Source organism: Streptopelia decaocto (genome assembly GCF_964273445.1).
Source record: "Streptopelia decaocto genome assembly, chromosome: 7".
NCBI classification, from domain to species: Eukaryota; Metazoa; Chordata; class Aves; order Columbiformes; family Columbidae; genus Streptopelia; species Streptopelia decaocto.
In genome coordinates, this window is record NC_138661.1 from 41,132,398 (window position 1) to 41,146,243 (window position 13,846).

At 46.9% G+C, this 13,846-nt stretch overlaps 1 protein-coding gene across 1 annotated transcript; it reads right to left on the reverse strand.

The window, feature by feature from the left end:
* Nucleotides 1-894: 894 nt before the first annotated feature.
* CHAC1 (ChaC glutathione specific gamma-glutamylcyclotransferase 1) lies at nucleotides 895-3,324 on the reverse strand. The gene is made up of 3 exons (XM_082057928.1): nucleotides 3,062-3,324; nucleotides 2,944-2,979; nucleotides 895-2,715 (listed from the first exon to the last, which is right to left on the reverse strand). Exons 1-3 carry the CDS (start codon nucleotides 3,299-3,301, stop codon nucleotides 2,284-2,286), a joined length of 708 nt encoding a protein of 235 aa, XP_081914054.1. The 5' UTR covers nucleotides 3,302-3,324; the 3' UTR covers nucleotides 895-2,283.
* Between the last annotated feature and the right edge of the window lie 10,522 nt (nucleotides 3,325-13,846).

Genomic DNA, 13,846 nt, shown 5'->3' on the forward strand with positions numbered 1-13,846 from the left:
CCATGTGAGGGGGCATCTGCTGTTAATTCCTGTCAGTGGCATCTTTGTACCTTTGTATATTTGAAAGGCATGAAGGTGTTATCTGGCGATATTTTGGTACCTGACCCCAGCCACATTAGTAAGGGCATATTCCCCTACAGGTAAGTTGATTCTTTAACCCTTTGATTTTCCAGCCGAGGGAATCTCCCCATGGGGAGATGCAGCTGCTCATTTGCAGCAAGAGCCATCACAGAACAGGGAAACTGTGGTTTTCTCTAGTCTATTATCCTTGAAACATGGACCCACCATTAATTAGTGGTAAATTCAGTTGTTTCAGTTAGTTTTCACTTCATCACTCAGGTCCTGAGGCAGGTAATACAGATAGGTACAGTGATCTGCCAGTGCGGAGGCAGCTGGTAACCAGAGGACTCAGAAGGGCAGCAGCGCAGTGCCCAGTGCACCAGGCAGAAGAGAAATCACCATCCCCCACGCTGCAGTCAGCAGGTCTGGCTGGGGTGGCACCTTCCTGTCCTTTCACTATTACTTCTTGGAACCAGCAGTGCCAAGTTACACTCAGAACAAGAATCCTTCCACCTGCCAAGGGAGAATTACACTTCTGTGCCTGCCCTGTACAGTCAGGATGGCCGGCTTGTGTCTGCTGCCAGCACCAGCGCTCCAGAATCAACAAGAGCAGGAAGCTGGGAAGAGACAAGTCTCAAAGGGAGAGAGTCAATGAGTTTCTTCCAGTAGCTCAGCAGTGAGGTTGCTTTTTTTTTTTTCCTCTTTTTGGCCACAAAAACACACAAAAACTAGAACAGCATTATCTGGTAAGGTTTTCCTTTGTTTTTGCTTTTAAAAAATAAAATTAAAAAAGAATCAGTTTGAACTAAGTAACAAAAAAGACCAACACCAAAGTACAGAAGACTAACTTTGTCAGTTTATTACTGGGCACAGCGCAGTACCACTTCATATACATACAAGCCACAGTAATAGAAACAGTCCCTATCCTTTTTTTGTTTTTAATAGTAAAAAAGACATGATATTTGGGAGGAGTCAAATGTCCCAAGGGTCAGCTCTCAAGAGCTATTTTGCTGCGGTTGCAGTAGCAGCAGTTTTCTTACTAAATACTATGGGTTTTCATGCTGTTAATATGTGAAGCTGAAGAGTCTGAGCTTGCAGCAGTGGCTCTGCTTAGTACAATCAAGGCAGGCTTTGCAGTAGCTCAAAGGCTTGCAAATATGCTCAGTCATGGTTCTTTGCAGCCAAATAAAAGCGTGACAGACTCCCAGGTGTGGAACTAGAACCCTCCAACGCTTCTGCAGAAACCCACATCATCCTGAAGCACCAGACATTTGTCCAGCACAGGGCTAGTTAAAGTGCTGCTGCATCCAGACAGCCTCCCTGCAGACAGCACAGGCTGCCCACACAGGCAGGGCCATTTCTTATGGAGTCAGCCGAGTCTGTAGCAGCACAAGGTCAGGGAAGCTCGGAGAAAAGCTTCCATCATTAAAGCAGGCTTAACTCCTCAGAAAACTAATTTAAAACTAGAAGGCACAAATGCAAGGTTGAATATGGGCTACATACCACTGTGGCATGTGAGCAGTTCAGCTACCCCTCCTAAAGGTAAATACAACACATAATAAATACAACATTTTAGAAAATAAGTGCATTACTATGATCCTTCACAACATAAGGAAGTAGGATCTAAAGAGCCCACAGAAACTGGTTCACTTCATATTGCACAGAAGTCCTGAAATTTAGTGTCAGGTTCTACGATTTTATACTCCTTTCAGTCATTGTACTGGAGGTGAGACATGGCAGGGGAAAAAAGGTCTTATTTGGCAGACCCTGCCCAAGTCTCCAGCACCACACAACTTTTTGCCAGTCTGAGGTAGAATTACATACATACTGCTTAAACCCAGTCAAGTCCTGCTCAACTAGCTTTCAAATTATTTAAAAAAAAAAAAAGTGCACAGAATAGATGAGCCTCATTCTTCTCTAAAGAAAATTAGTGCTTCAAGTTTGACCCCTGGAAGCAAGTCTTACAGAGCAAAGTTCCAGTGAAGATCCCCGCTCCCCACCTGGAAAGCGGTGACGGCTATCGTGGTACTACAGGTAAGTAGCGTAACAGGTACTAATCAAGTCCTACAGCAAGTGCATTTTACTCCACTTCCTCCCTCCCCTACTACTTGCTAATTCTCCCTTTATTCGCTCAGTCCAGTATATTTTATCAGGGTTGACTGTCCCCCTTGCTTTCTCCCTTATGTCCCTTCTACTGGGACCCTGCAAAAACAACTTTCTGCTTCAACCCTTAGACTTCTGAGGGACACTTGCAGTTTCTTCTGGAGACTCCTCTGTGCAGTATAGGCATGGAAGGATGGAAATAAGAGCCTCTTCAATGGAGAAGAGATGTTTATCCTCTGCTTGAGGACAAAAGTAACGCATAAAGTCTGCCAGTCTCAGCAAGTACTCAATGTTGTGACCAGCACAACCACTTGAGACAATGATTTGAGCTGCAATGTCTTCTTCAGACGCTGGGCCAAGGTAAGAAGGGTTCTGCGGTGTTGCAATGTAAACAAGAGCCAGGATGGGTTCCTCTACATCTTTCTCCTGAGGGTGGAACTTCACCAATTTGGTGTCGTAGCCTCCCAGGACAGCTTCTCGCATGTTGAGATACTCGAGCGAGGCAGCAATCTGCTCCCCACGGACTTCATAGGCTACACCCCACGTGCATGCCTAAAAATGAAAGAGCAAGGTGGTTACCAGATGCTGTAGCTGCAGGGGACGAGTCCAGTGGTATTTCAAAGCCCACCTGCCCCGCTTTGGGGTCTCTGCACAGCTGGTGCCAGGGCAGAGGGGGGCAACGCGCGCCCCCGCGACCCCGGCGGGCAGCGGAGCACTCGGCTGCTCAGACCCGGGTGCAGCTGCTGATGCGGCCGCCCCCGCCCCGGTCCCGGTACTCACCCCGCGATCCTCCAGCAGCGTCACCACCCGGCCGGGCTGTGCGGGAGACAAGGGGACACCCGTTAGAGGCCGAGCCCGCGCCAGCCCGCGCCCCCCCAGCGGCCGCCCCCGCGCTCACCATCCTCTCGCTGCCGCGGTGGAACGTGTCTCCCTGCCAGAAGCGCCGGCTGTACCCGCGGATGAAGCCCACCTTGCGCGACGTGAACTCGAAGCCCGGCCTCCACACCAGCGAGCCGTACCCGAAGATCCACACCGGCTGCGCCAGCTCCGCGCCGCCCGGCTCCCCCGGGACCATGGCGGAGAGAAGCGGCGCGGGCGGCTCGGGCCGTTCCTCCAGGGGCAGCGGGTCTCGCTTCATGGCGCGCTCGGTGCCGGGCCGGGGGATCGCGGGCCGCTTTAAAGGGCGCCGGCCCGCCGGCCCCGCCCCCGCCCGGCGCGGGGGGCGCGGCTCGCGCCGGGTGATGCAACGCGGACGGGATGTTTCGCCGCGCGTGGGGCAGAGCGGGCGTGGGTTGCGTCAGGCGGGCGCTCGCGGCGTGAGGAGACCCCGGCCCCTGGTCGGGGACAGGGCGGCAGGGCCCGCGGTGGCAGCCGAGGGGTCGGCCGGTCCTGCCAGCGCTCGGGGAAAGCTGCCGGGGGAACTCCGCGGGATTCCCGCCCGGTGACCCCAGGGGACCAGCCGCTGTCAGATCCCTGTGCACGGGGGGCAGCGGCTGCTCGTCCCCGGCCCGGCCAGCGCCGCGGTGCTGGAGTGGACGGAGCAGACCGCACCGTGCCCGAAGCGAGTGGGATGCGCGGGCAGCCCCGCCTCGGGGGCCCCACGCTGCCGGGTTAGGCTTCATCCGAGAACGTGAACTGCTGCGCTTGAAAACCAAGCAGTTAATATTAAACTGGGTGAAGCGGCAGCTCCTGACGTCAACAGGGCTGGGGCGTGAGGCATACAGGCAAAACAGAGCAATAAAAATCCACACAAATGCAAGGAAATGGTGCTGCATCCAGCCAGCTGAGTGAATTTTCCCTGGTACTAAACCCAGGCTGGAGTGCGAGCTTGTAGTACGTAACATGTTTTATGTACATGGGTCCAAGAGCTGTCTGTGTATGAGATGGAAACTCGTCTGTAAATCAGCTTTAAGCAGGTTGTGTCCGCTAAAGAGCCATCTAAAGAGGTGGGCTCAGATTACAAAGTTGTTCATTTTGGTAGCAGAAGAAAGAAGGGTGGAAAGAATGAGAAGCAAAACCATTGAGATATTTTTATAGAAGTATTTCTCATTATTGTTCTTGTCCTCTGCATCTAATCACTCCAAACAATCTATTTACAGTCTTTTCTTTAGTTTCCTGTTGGGTCCCATCCAACCAGCACCCACCTCTCCATTTCACTTGACTGGGCATTCCAGCTGCAATGCACACAGAGTACGGTGGGTGCTCCCTGTACTTTGGCACTATCACCACAGTGATATCAACAGCCTGCATGGCTCTCACTTCTGTCCTGCATGCCTGTCTCTCCTTCCCTGTGTGACGGACTCTCTGACTTGTTGCCTTGGATGACCCTTCGCAAGGTCAAACTTAACAGAGCTCCTTAATTTTCCTCTCCACTTGCGCTTTTCCCAATCACCTTCTCTGTCTTACTCAGGCTCAAAGGTCAGCTCTGCATCCTCCCAGCCCTTCACACCACACACCCATCCTATTACAGGCTCACAGCCTCTTGCTCCTTCCCCACCAGTCCCTTTCCACAGGCGGAATGTGAATCCATCCCCTCTTTGTACAGCTGCCGTACTCGGAGGCCTTAGTCACAGACAAGAAAGTGCTCTAGGAAGTGTTCTTCATAGCAGCTGTCTGTATCAAAGCTCTTCTTGGCAAAACAAGAAATAAATCTCTTGTCTTACATTTTCAGTCTTGCGGATCCTGGCTACTAAGATACAAGACTCCTGCCTTATCTGTGTGGTGTGTCAATGCTAAAATAATGTGGCCTTTCAATCAAATGAAACCAGTTCAATCTGGGAATTAAGCCAGTCCTCTGTGCCTCATTGCAGCAAGCTTACATTTTTCATATTTAGTTCTTTATTTTTTTCCTGCTAAAATCAAGGCCATCTGAACAGAACCCCAGTATGTAGGTGTTAAAAGCATTTAAACATTTGGCTGTAATGGCATCATCTTTATCGGGCAAGGGCACAAACAGTGACGGACAAATCAGTGTCTAAGAAATAAGCTGAAGAAGCCTTTGCTAGGTCCTGGTCTTAGTGATACCAGTAAAGAAATCTACTGTAGCCTCTTTCTTCAGCTTTCCCCAGGATGTGAATTTCCTTCATCTGAGAAATGCACTGGATTATGCATGTCTTACGAATGAAGAACTAGACATCTGCTGGTACAAGCTAAGGAAAACTGGATGAAAAAATAAGGAATAGAGTACTGGAAAGTGGCTGATGGGGGAGAAAAATTGCCCCTTTCTGTTGCAGAGCTGTCTGGGCTGCACATCTTAGCTGGCCAAAGCACTCTGCTACACAGCTTGGCCAGATTTGCAGTGGAGAGCCAATGCCAAAAGCAAAGCCTTAGGGGACCAGCTTCAGATCCCACACCAGTTAAACATGGCAGATCTCTGGTCCCTTCAGTGCTGTTACACCCAGATCAATTAGGTATGAGGTTAGAAGCTCCTTTTGAAGTCAAGCGCCATTTTTCTTATGTAAAGGCATTGGGATGTTGCTCCATCATTAGGAGCACAGCCTGGGGGAAGGCTGTTACTGAAGTTGTGACATACACAGCAAGAGGTTAGGAATTTTTTCAGTTTCAAGCTTTCATTAATCCATTTCTTGTTTCTGACTGTACTTCTATTGTACTTCAGTTAAATAAACCAAAGGGCATGAAGATCACCAGAGGTGAAGGATTGAGCAGAGGAAGTGTCTGATAGATGCCATAGATGTGGCTACACAGGTAAAGCAGGTGGATACCAAGGAGAGGGTTTAGTGTCTGTTAGTGGTGTTGGAGCTGGCGCTCATAAGGCAAGGAGAACAGTCTGCCAACTAAACCGCAGGAAATGTTCAAATAGGTGTGAGGGAGGATGTGGAGCAGCAATGGATTTAACTGTTAAGGAACATGTTGTAGATTCAGGAGTATTACAAAACAAGATTAAAAAGTGAACAAACAAACAAAACAACAAAACAACAAAAAAAACCCCAAACAAACAAACATAGGACTTCAACAGTTTAAAAGTGACAAAAGCAAAAAGGAATGGAAGATAAGGGTCATGCTCTGTTAATTAAAAAAAAAACGCTTAGCAGCAGTAGGAATATTTCTTTTGACCTGGAAACCTTTAGGAAGGAGAAAAGGCTACTGTAGCTTTATTTGTTACATCCTGAAAGTAGTTTTTCCAGGTTCCGGGAAGAAGAGGAGCTAGCTTCTCTCCAGCCGTAGGTGCTCTGCTTCCCCAGATGAGTGTTCCCATTTCAGTGCTGGGTGACTAACCCATTGCCAGAGCTGCCTGTTTTTCAGGATAGTGGTGAATCACCCCAGAGCCATCACTCCGTCACCCCATCACTCCGTCACCCCATCACCAGGCCTGGCATGACACGTAGCAGTGGGTTGAAACTGTCAGTAGCTTCATTGTGTGTTTCAGGCTCTTGCTTCAGTAAGCTGAGGGTACACACTGGCTTTTACCAAAAGTTGTTCTATTCAGAAAATATTGACTGGGGAGAGGAGGATTGCCAGTCCATTTCCAGGTACTGCCACATCTTACTCCAAAAGCTTGGCACTGCTTTCCTCTCTTGATAGTGAGCAGACGGGAGAATCTAAAAAATAAATCTGCCCCTTTTCCCTAAGACTTCAGTAAAAATTACAGCTACTGAAATTGGAGGCGAAGGTCAAACAATGCCACAGATGTTTTAAAGTGATGTAAATCAGTACTATGCCCCTGCTATTCATGATGCCATATCCATGTGCATCACCAAGGGTCTTTCTTACTCATGTTTGGTGAATCCAATTCTTGTGGCATTTACAAATCTCTCATATAAATATGCAGTCACCCTTGTTTCAAACGCGGAATTATAGAAATAGCGTTGTCAAAGCGTGGGGATTGGGAATAATGTGTGGAAGAGTAGGCAGGGATGTATTTGGCATTGTTTGCTACATTCAAAGGGAATGCATTTTGTTGTTAAGCATTTTAATTCATTGGGTTAAATAAAGTCCCAAGCAAACAAAAGAGAGAAAATGCCAAAGGACATTCCGGCAGTTTAAGGAGAATGACCCTAAACACTAATGCTAAGGGTGCAGTGCTGTAAGGACACCAGACTGAAAAACAAAAGCCTGCATATCTAGGACAACATGGAAACTGTGCATACAAAGGACCATTCACATGGAAATCAAACAAAGCAGTGAAAACAGTCTCCATGTTTAGGTGGCCTGCCTGTCAACACTAATAATAGGTTTAATAATTGGGGAGGTCCTTCTGCAAGACAGAACGTTGGCTGCTGCTGCCCCACTGCAGGTTCAGTCTGTTTATCCCTATGGCTGCTGCAGTTCTGAGTGCTGTCAGCTGTGCTGGCAGTTTTTGCAGTGTGCCCAATTCATATCCCAATGACTACTGAGTGCCCACAGATGCGAATGACAAACTTGACTTGAGCCATGACAAATTTGATTTGTATTTGAACTAGTTACTTAAGGGGCAAAAAAGGTAATCATGGATCCAAAGGACATCAATCTCTAGTGGCCTGGGTAGTCAACTGAGAAGTTCTCTGAAGAAAACTCAGCATTATCTTTTTGTCTTTTGAGTCTTGTCCACCAAAGTGATCTGCTGCACTATGCTTTTTGCCAACTTCCCTTCCCATTCTCACTTCAAATGGTTGGGCAGTTTTGATGCTGCTGGCACGAGCTGGTCTCTGGTGCTCTGGTCACCCCACCCCTCTGTCACATTCCATGTTGCTGACTGATACTGAGGCCCCCCCCCGCACTGGCACATAAAAAGTTTCTCCATAAAGGATCAGAACTCAAATTTCAGACTGGATTTTACCTTGGTTAAAGGCAGATACAGTGAGCAGAGACTGAGGAGACAGTGTGGAGGGTTTCAGCAGGAGCTTAGGGAATTTTGTCTTTTCTTCTTTTAGAGTAGGAAAGCTCAAAGACTTCCTACTAGCACAGCCTGAGGGCTAAGCCAATTGGATACTGAATATAAAAGCTGAATACAGACCTGCTGGAAACCCCTTCTGCGTGAGCTCACAGCATCCCAGTGCTAGGAGCTCACCTGTTTGCCAGGCTGTGAGCTGTGAACTGACTTGGCTCATCCTTTGGTGCAGCCTAAGTCTCTGCTCTTCACTCCCCAGGGCCTTACTCTGCTGCCCCAACACTGTGCTGTCATCTGGAAGGGTGTTTTGAGGAGTCATGTGGATGTCCACGTTGGCATCTTCAGGGTGAGACATAGACAGAGGTGGCATGGGCTTCCATGTCTTGGGCTGGGAACCTCAGCCTTCTCTGGCAATGTCAGCACCTTATCTGGGCTGATTTAACATTGTCACTTAGTTTCTCTTCAGGAGGTGATTTAGTTTCACTTCCAGTATAAAGAGAAGAAAAATGGTTTACAGCTAAAATTTTAACAATGTGGATTTGAGAAAAACCTGAAGGAACTGTTTGATGCAAGCAGGTAGGCTGAAGAATCCAAAGATGGAAATGTGGAAGACCTTCAGAATTTTAAGTTGAAGGTAGAAAGCAATCTACAATTTGCTTCCTAAGCACAGAAGGAAAAGTGTTTAGGTAAGTAACCAGCTGATTTCAAAAAGGGTTGAAGAAGTAACAGGGAGCTCATACAGGATAGAAAAGGGATAATGCAACAGAGAAACCTGTTTTGGCACTTTGCTATGCAATGAAGGAAGAGCTGCAGAAGTTAGGAGTAATTTACACATTGCAAAGAGTTGAAAACTCAATACGAAGCTTTCTAGTCAAATAAAAAGAGCATCAAGAAAGAAGTGAGATAACAGGCAGTGACATGACTCAAGAATAAAGATAGCTTAGATGCAAACCAATACAAGGATGGTGATTGTTATGAAGCTTTAAAAAAATTGCCACATCTGAAGCAAAACCACAGTTCTAAAACCTCCTGGTGCTTGTGTCAAGGGAGATGAAAAACCAGACACAAATGAAGAGTTTATTAGCAAGGAATGTAAATATATCTAAGTGGGACAGGTACCACATGACTGGAAAATAGCAAATAGTGCCTGTATTTGAGACATGAAGAATAAAATGCAAGGTAGCAAACTGAGGACCTGTTAGACTGGCCTCAACAACACACAAATCATTCTATTATGTGCTTTCACAGAAAGAATAACTCAGGATGCAAATATAGTTGAAATACGCAATGGGCTTAATAAAACACATCACTGCAGAGTGACTTCAGAGCTGTCTTCAATAGCTGACATTTGCAGAGAAGAGAATGTGCAGTAGATACAGTTTCTCCAGGCTTCAGCGAAATGTTTATTAGTGTAATGTACAACAGTTTATTAGGCAAGATGCAGACAGGAACTGTAAAGGGGACGTGACTGGTACTGTTATTTGGAGACACTCCAGTGTGGCTCTAGGCTTCATGAGGACAACACCTGCCAAATCAACAAGAGTCAATGCTGTTGCACAATTCTGTGCTGAAGGCACAACTGAAAGACTGTTTACAGTTCAAAAGAGAGACAAAAGTATGGACAGAACAGGGAAGAGCCATTAGGCTGATCAAGGGGATGAAGAGCCTTGCCTCCAGGAGGATGCTGGACTTGCTTAGTCTGGACATTTGTAAACATGGAGATAGGACTGGTTTACATCATGGGGTTTATTCTGGTGACTGGGGGAAAGAGAAGGAGAAGGGAACTGTTATTCAAACTGAACTGGCACAAAACCACATGCGCATTAATTGGACGTGAGTGGCATAGCCTGGAGATTGAAAAGAATGTCCTAACTTGCAGGACAGCAAGTTTGTAAAATTGCACCCCTGATTCTTCCAGAGGAAGAACCAACAACAGACAAATAACTACTTTATGTAGACTTAGATGCAACAGAGATTGTGTGATGTAATTATATCTATTACCTACAGTACCTTTCCACGCAATGCTCTTGTTTGAAGAACAGAAAGTTTCCATTTCAAGAGCATCACGGGAAATAACTAGAGAGTAGCCTCAGTCAGCTGGAGCCAAGCCCCAGAATTTCTTCAGATTTGTGGTGTCAGAAAGAGTTCATCAGTTGGCAATGATAACATTTTGTCCTGACTTGCTTGCAGCTGTTCTTGGCCACATCGTCACAGCTTTTTCATACCAAGCATTGCTTCTCCGTGGCCTAGATGTTACAGATTCATTTTCTACTAAGCCCAAGACACAGCTAGCAAGAGAATGACCACAAAGCCCCAAACAGGCACAAAACAAGTGACCTGACATATCTGATTGATGTACTAACAGCAAAGCAAAAGCTGCAGAACCAATGCAAACCCTGAAGCACCGTCTTAACCCTTGTCTCTGAGAAAGCCTAAACACAGTGACATTACAGCATGTTCTGGAATTTTGAAGGGTCGACGGTGGCTGAAATTCACATTCTAGTTGCCAGCAGAGAAATGAGCTACAACAAGATCTGTCACCAAGCTTTAAAAAAGGATGAGAAATAGCTGGAACACTCTGAAGACAAGAAGCAGCAGGTTCCCAAGCGTAATAACAGCACGAGAGGCTTCTCTGTGGGAACAAAGTCCATAAACCACAGATCTAAAAAGACCTGAGAGAGGCCCATAGTGAGAGAGGAAGGGTGAAGTCTGGAATGAGACTGAGCAGCACCAAGAGGAACCAAATTGTCCCTCTCTCAGCCAGCACTGCTGTAAAGAGAGCAGCTGGTCCCCAGCAGCCCCGTCCCTCCTTGCCACAGCCAGAAGGAAGGATTTACCCCTGCAGCAGCCACTGAGAGTCTTCATCTGAGAGAGACCTGCTACACTCTCATCTAAATCCTTAACAAGGCAAAAAGGGAGGGTAGCAGCAGTGCTTCTGTTTAGACTCTTGATTGCCACAGGACAGGAGGATGTGTGTGTTGCCTGTCTCATCAGAGAAATAAACCAACCACTCACCATGTGGGTCTTGAGGATTAGTGTGGTGAAAGAGACATAAGCAGCTACCTTGATGAGAAGCTGCTCCTTCACCAGATCCTTTCTCCCTTACAGTTTCTGATGTGTAACTATGCCTCTCTTATGTTGCACTTCACTCTCTTGAACATTTGATTGTTGCTGTAAGCAACCGAGCTGGTTAACGTGATGCTTAATACAGAGGAAGACAAAACGTTTTATGCTGTTGTATCAGCAAAGGAGATATGCTTATTTCTCAAATTACCAAAAGTCTGGTTGCTGTGAAAAAGCCTCTAAATTGTCCTGAAGTTGTGGCTTATACGAAAGAGTTTATTGTTAGTGACAAATACTGAAAGACTGTGCTTTAAAGATGGCCACACTGGGCAGATTTTTGTGTTCTGATGTTAGAACCGTCCCCCTGTCTGAAGGGAATTTGCAGTCCTGGAGAGAATTCCTACAATAAACAACTGAAAATGTTTGTCTTTAGATTTTAGTACCTCCGGCACCTATATAGAGAACTGTTTGAAGTTTGAAAAATAGATGTGTTTTTGTGTGAGCTAACATGTTTGGTTTTGTAGTATTATTAAGACTTAGGTTTTGGGCCCTTGGTTCTCATCTGTTACAAAATAAACCCCTGCTTTCTTCTCCCTTTAGTTTGGTAACTTAGGTCTGCAGTTTCTGTTGCTGCATCTTTTTGTGATTAGCCAAGCAGATCCGAAGATCTGCTGTTAATAATTCCAGGTGCCCTTCCCAAAGACGAGGAGCAGAATGCACTAATGATCACCACTTTCCTTAAAGCATAATGCTATTTATTTAGAACAAAATGTTATGAAAAAAACACTTAATAAGCCAAAAAATAACTTGCACACCTGCTAAGCATTGCCTGTCTTCCTTGTGGTGCCCTGGCAAATATGATAAGTAAGTTCTGCCAGCTCTTTAATTCAGAGAGAGCATCTGTGTGTCAAATCAGGCTGCCTCTCTGCCCCAGAAGACAAAGCTGAATGCCAGAATAACAGGCATGGAGGACTTGTGTGAATACGTGCAGGTTCCATAGAAATGCTCTCGTTCAGCCAGGAGCACAAATGCACAAGTAATGTGCTGCTCAGCTGTCTGTCCAGACCATCCTTTCCATGCTGTGGGCCAGTGGTCAGTTCTTGAGCATTTCTCCAAAGCTGGATATGCTCCTGCCTGTAACCTGCATGCCAGTCATGCTGTTCCATGTGCTTCAAGTGCCTGCCACCTTCTTGCATGGTGGGACAGCAAGAACTTGTACGGCTGGACAGCTGAGAGTATTCAAAAGTAATCAGTAGTTGTTGAACTTTCTGTATGGCCAGTAATGGGTATTGTCCTCCTACGCTCAACCACATGCAAGATCAAAACAGGAAAAGCATCGGCCTGGGCAGAGCTTTTGCACATGTTGGCTGTGACCCATCCTGGGTGGTCCTGGTGTGTTCCGTGCTTCATAACCTTTGTGGCAGTTCTCTGGAGCAGCATTTGAAAGCTTGGTGTTATCACTTCCATCATGGGCTGTATCATGACACTCAAATACTAAAAAACTATTAAAGATAAAATGATTTCAACAGAAACCTTTTTCAGTTCAGTTTAGGAGATATGTTGCTTCTAAGCCCTCTGGAATGAGAGGTCAGAGAGTGCAGCCCATGTGGGAACAGAATTTTTCTAGTGATATAAAATTTATTTTCTTTTTAAGAGAAGCCATGATTTTTGTGGTTTCTTACCAGATTGGCAATGGCTCTGGTCATAGCCTCTTTGAAGTCTGGGTTTGGCTTTGAAAAGAAAAACAGCCATACTTGTGTCTTACTGTGCTCTTTTTTGGGGAGGAAATGTTTTCTTTCAGTTCTGTATGAAAAACCTGGGCCATGTGGCAGAATGGTTGTGCTGTCCTGCACTAAGATGGAAACAGAAGGCTTGGGAGGGCATATTGCATCAAGTCACAGGCTGTGATGGTAACAGAAGGCAGGTAGGAGGAACACCCATGGCCAGGCTTCAGGCACTTGCCTGCCTGGCCAAGATGGCTGTTGTAGTGGCTGCAAAGAGAGAGGCTGATCAGCAGGGTGAGTCAGAACATTGTCATAAATTGGGGTGAATTCCCTGTGGCCACACTGCACAAGGGGGTGTGTTTCGGGGAAGGTGACTCCAGGCACGTATGAAGACTGGTAGCAGCTGGGCTGTTCCACCTCTACTGCTCGTGACTCACGGCACATTCAGAGCAAAGAGCCTTGGCCTGTGTGGCTGTACCAGCTGGGCTTACTGTGATCACTGGCGTTGCTGCCCTAGCTTTGTGTCATCATGATGTGCCTGCACCTGGAGGCACTGTCTTCCCTTCTCCAGGCAGAAACAAAAAGTCATTACCCAGAGGCAGTGTCCTTTGCCTTTTTAGCCTGGGCATAATAAGGCACAGGTGCATTTTGCATGAAATGGTAGCTGTGTTGCCATGCTGGGTCTGAATGCCTGAGCAAGCAGGGCTCCTGCAGCCCGAGCAGCCAGCCCGTTAATCAGTCACAGCTTCCTGCTCTCAGTGCAAATGGGAGAAGGCCACTGCCAGACTCTTGGTCAAATGCATGATAAGGAATGGTAACTCAACAGCTTTCCTCGGTGCAGCAAACATGTTCCTGCTGCACCTCCTCCCCATGTAAGCTGTGTGTGGGAAGTGTTGACAGTTCAGATCTGTGGTCCGTGCTCCTCATTGGGAGGCAACAGGAAAGTGACGCATGTGACATTGCGCAGGGAACATGGTGACTCAAGGGACAGGCACTGGGCCACAAAGTAGCTGTGAGATTGACAGCAAAATGATATAGGTTGGCAGAGACCAAGCTCTTGGCTTGTTAA

Excerpts from the sequence above, each read along its gene's own strand:
- CHAC1 (XM_082057928.1), bottom strand. The coding sequence starts at position 3,301 with ATGAAGCGAGACCCGCTGCCCCTGGAGGAACGGCCCGAGCCGCCCGCG. Across the intron at positions 2,980-3,061 it reads ACCGCGGCAGCGAGAGGATG|CCCGGCCGGGTGGTGACGCT; the intron begins GTGAGCGCGGGG and ends TCTCCCGCACAG. Across the intron at positions 2,716-2,943 it reads CGCTGCTGGAGGATCGCGGG|GCATGCACGTGGGGTGTAGC; the intron begins GTGAGTACCGGG and ends TTTCATTTTTAG.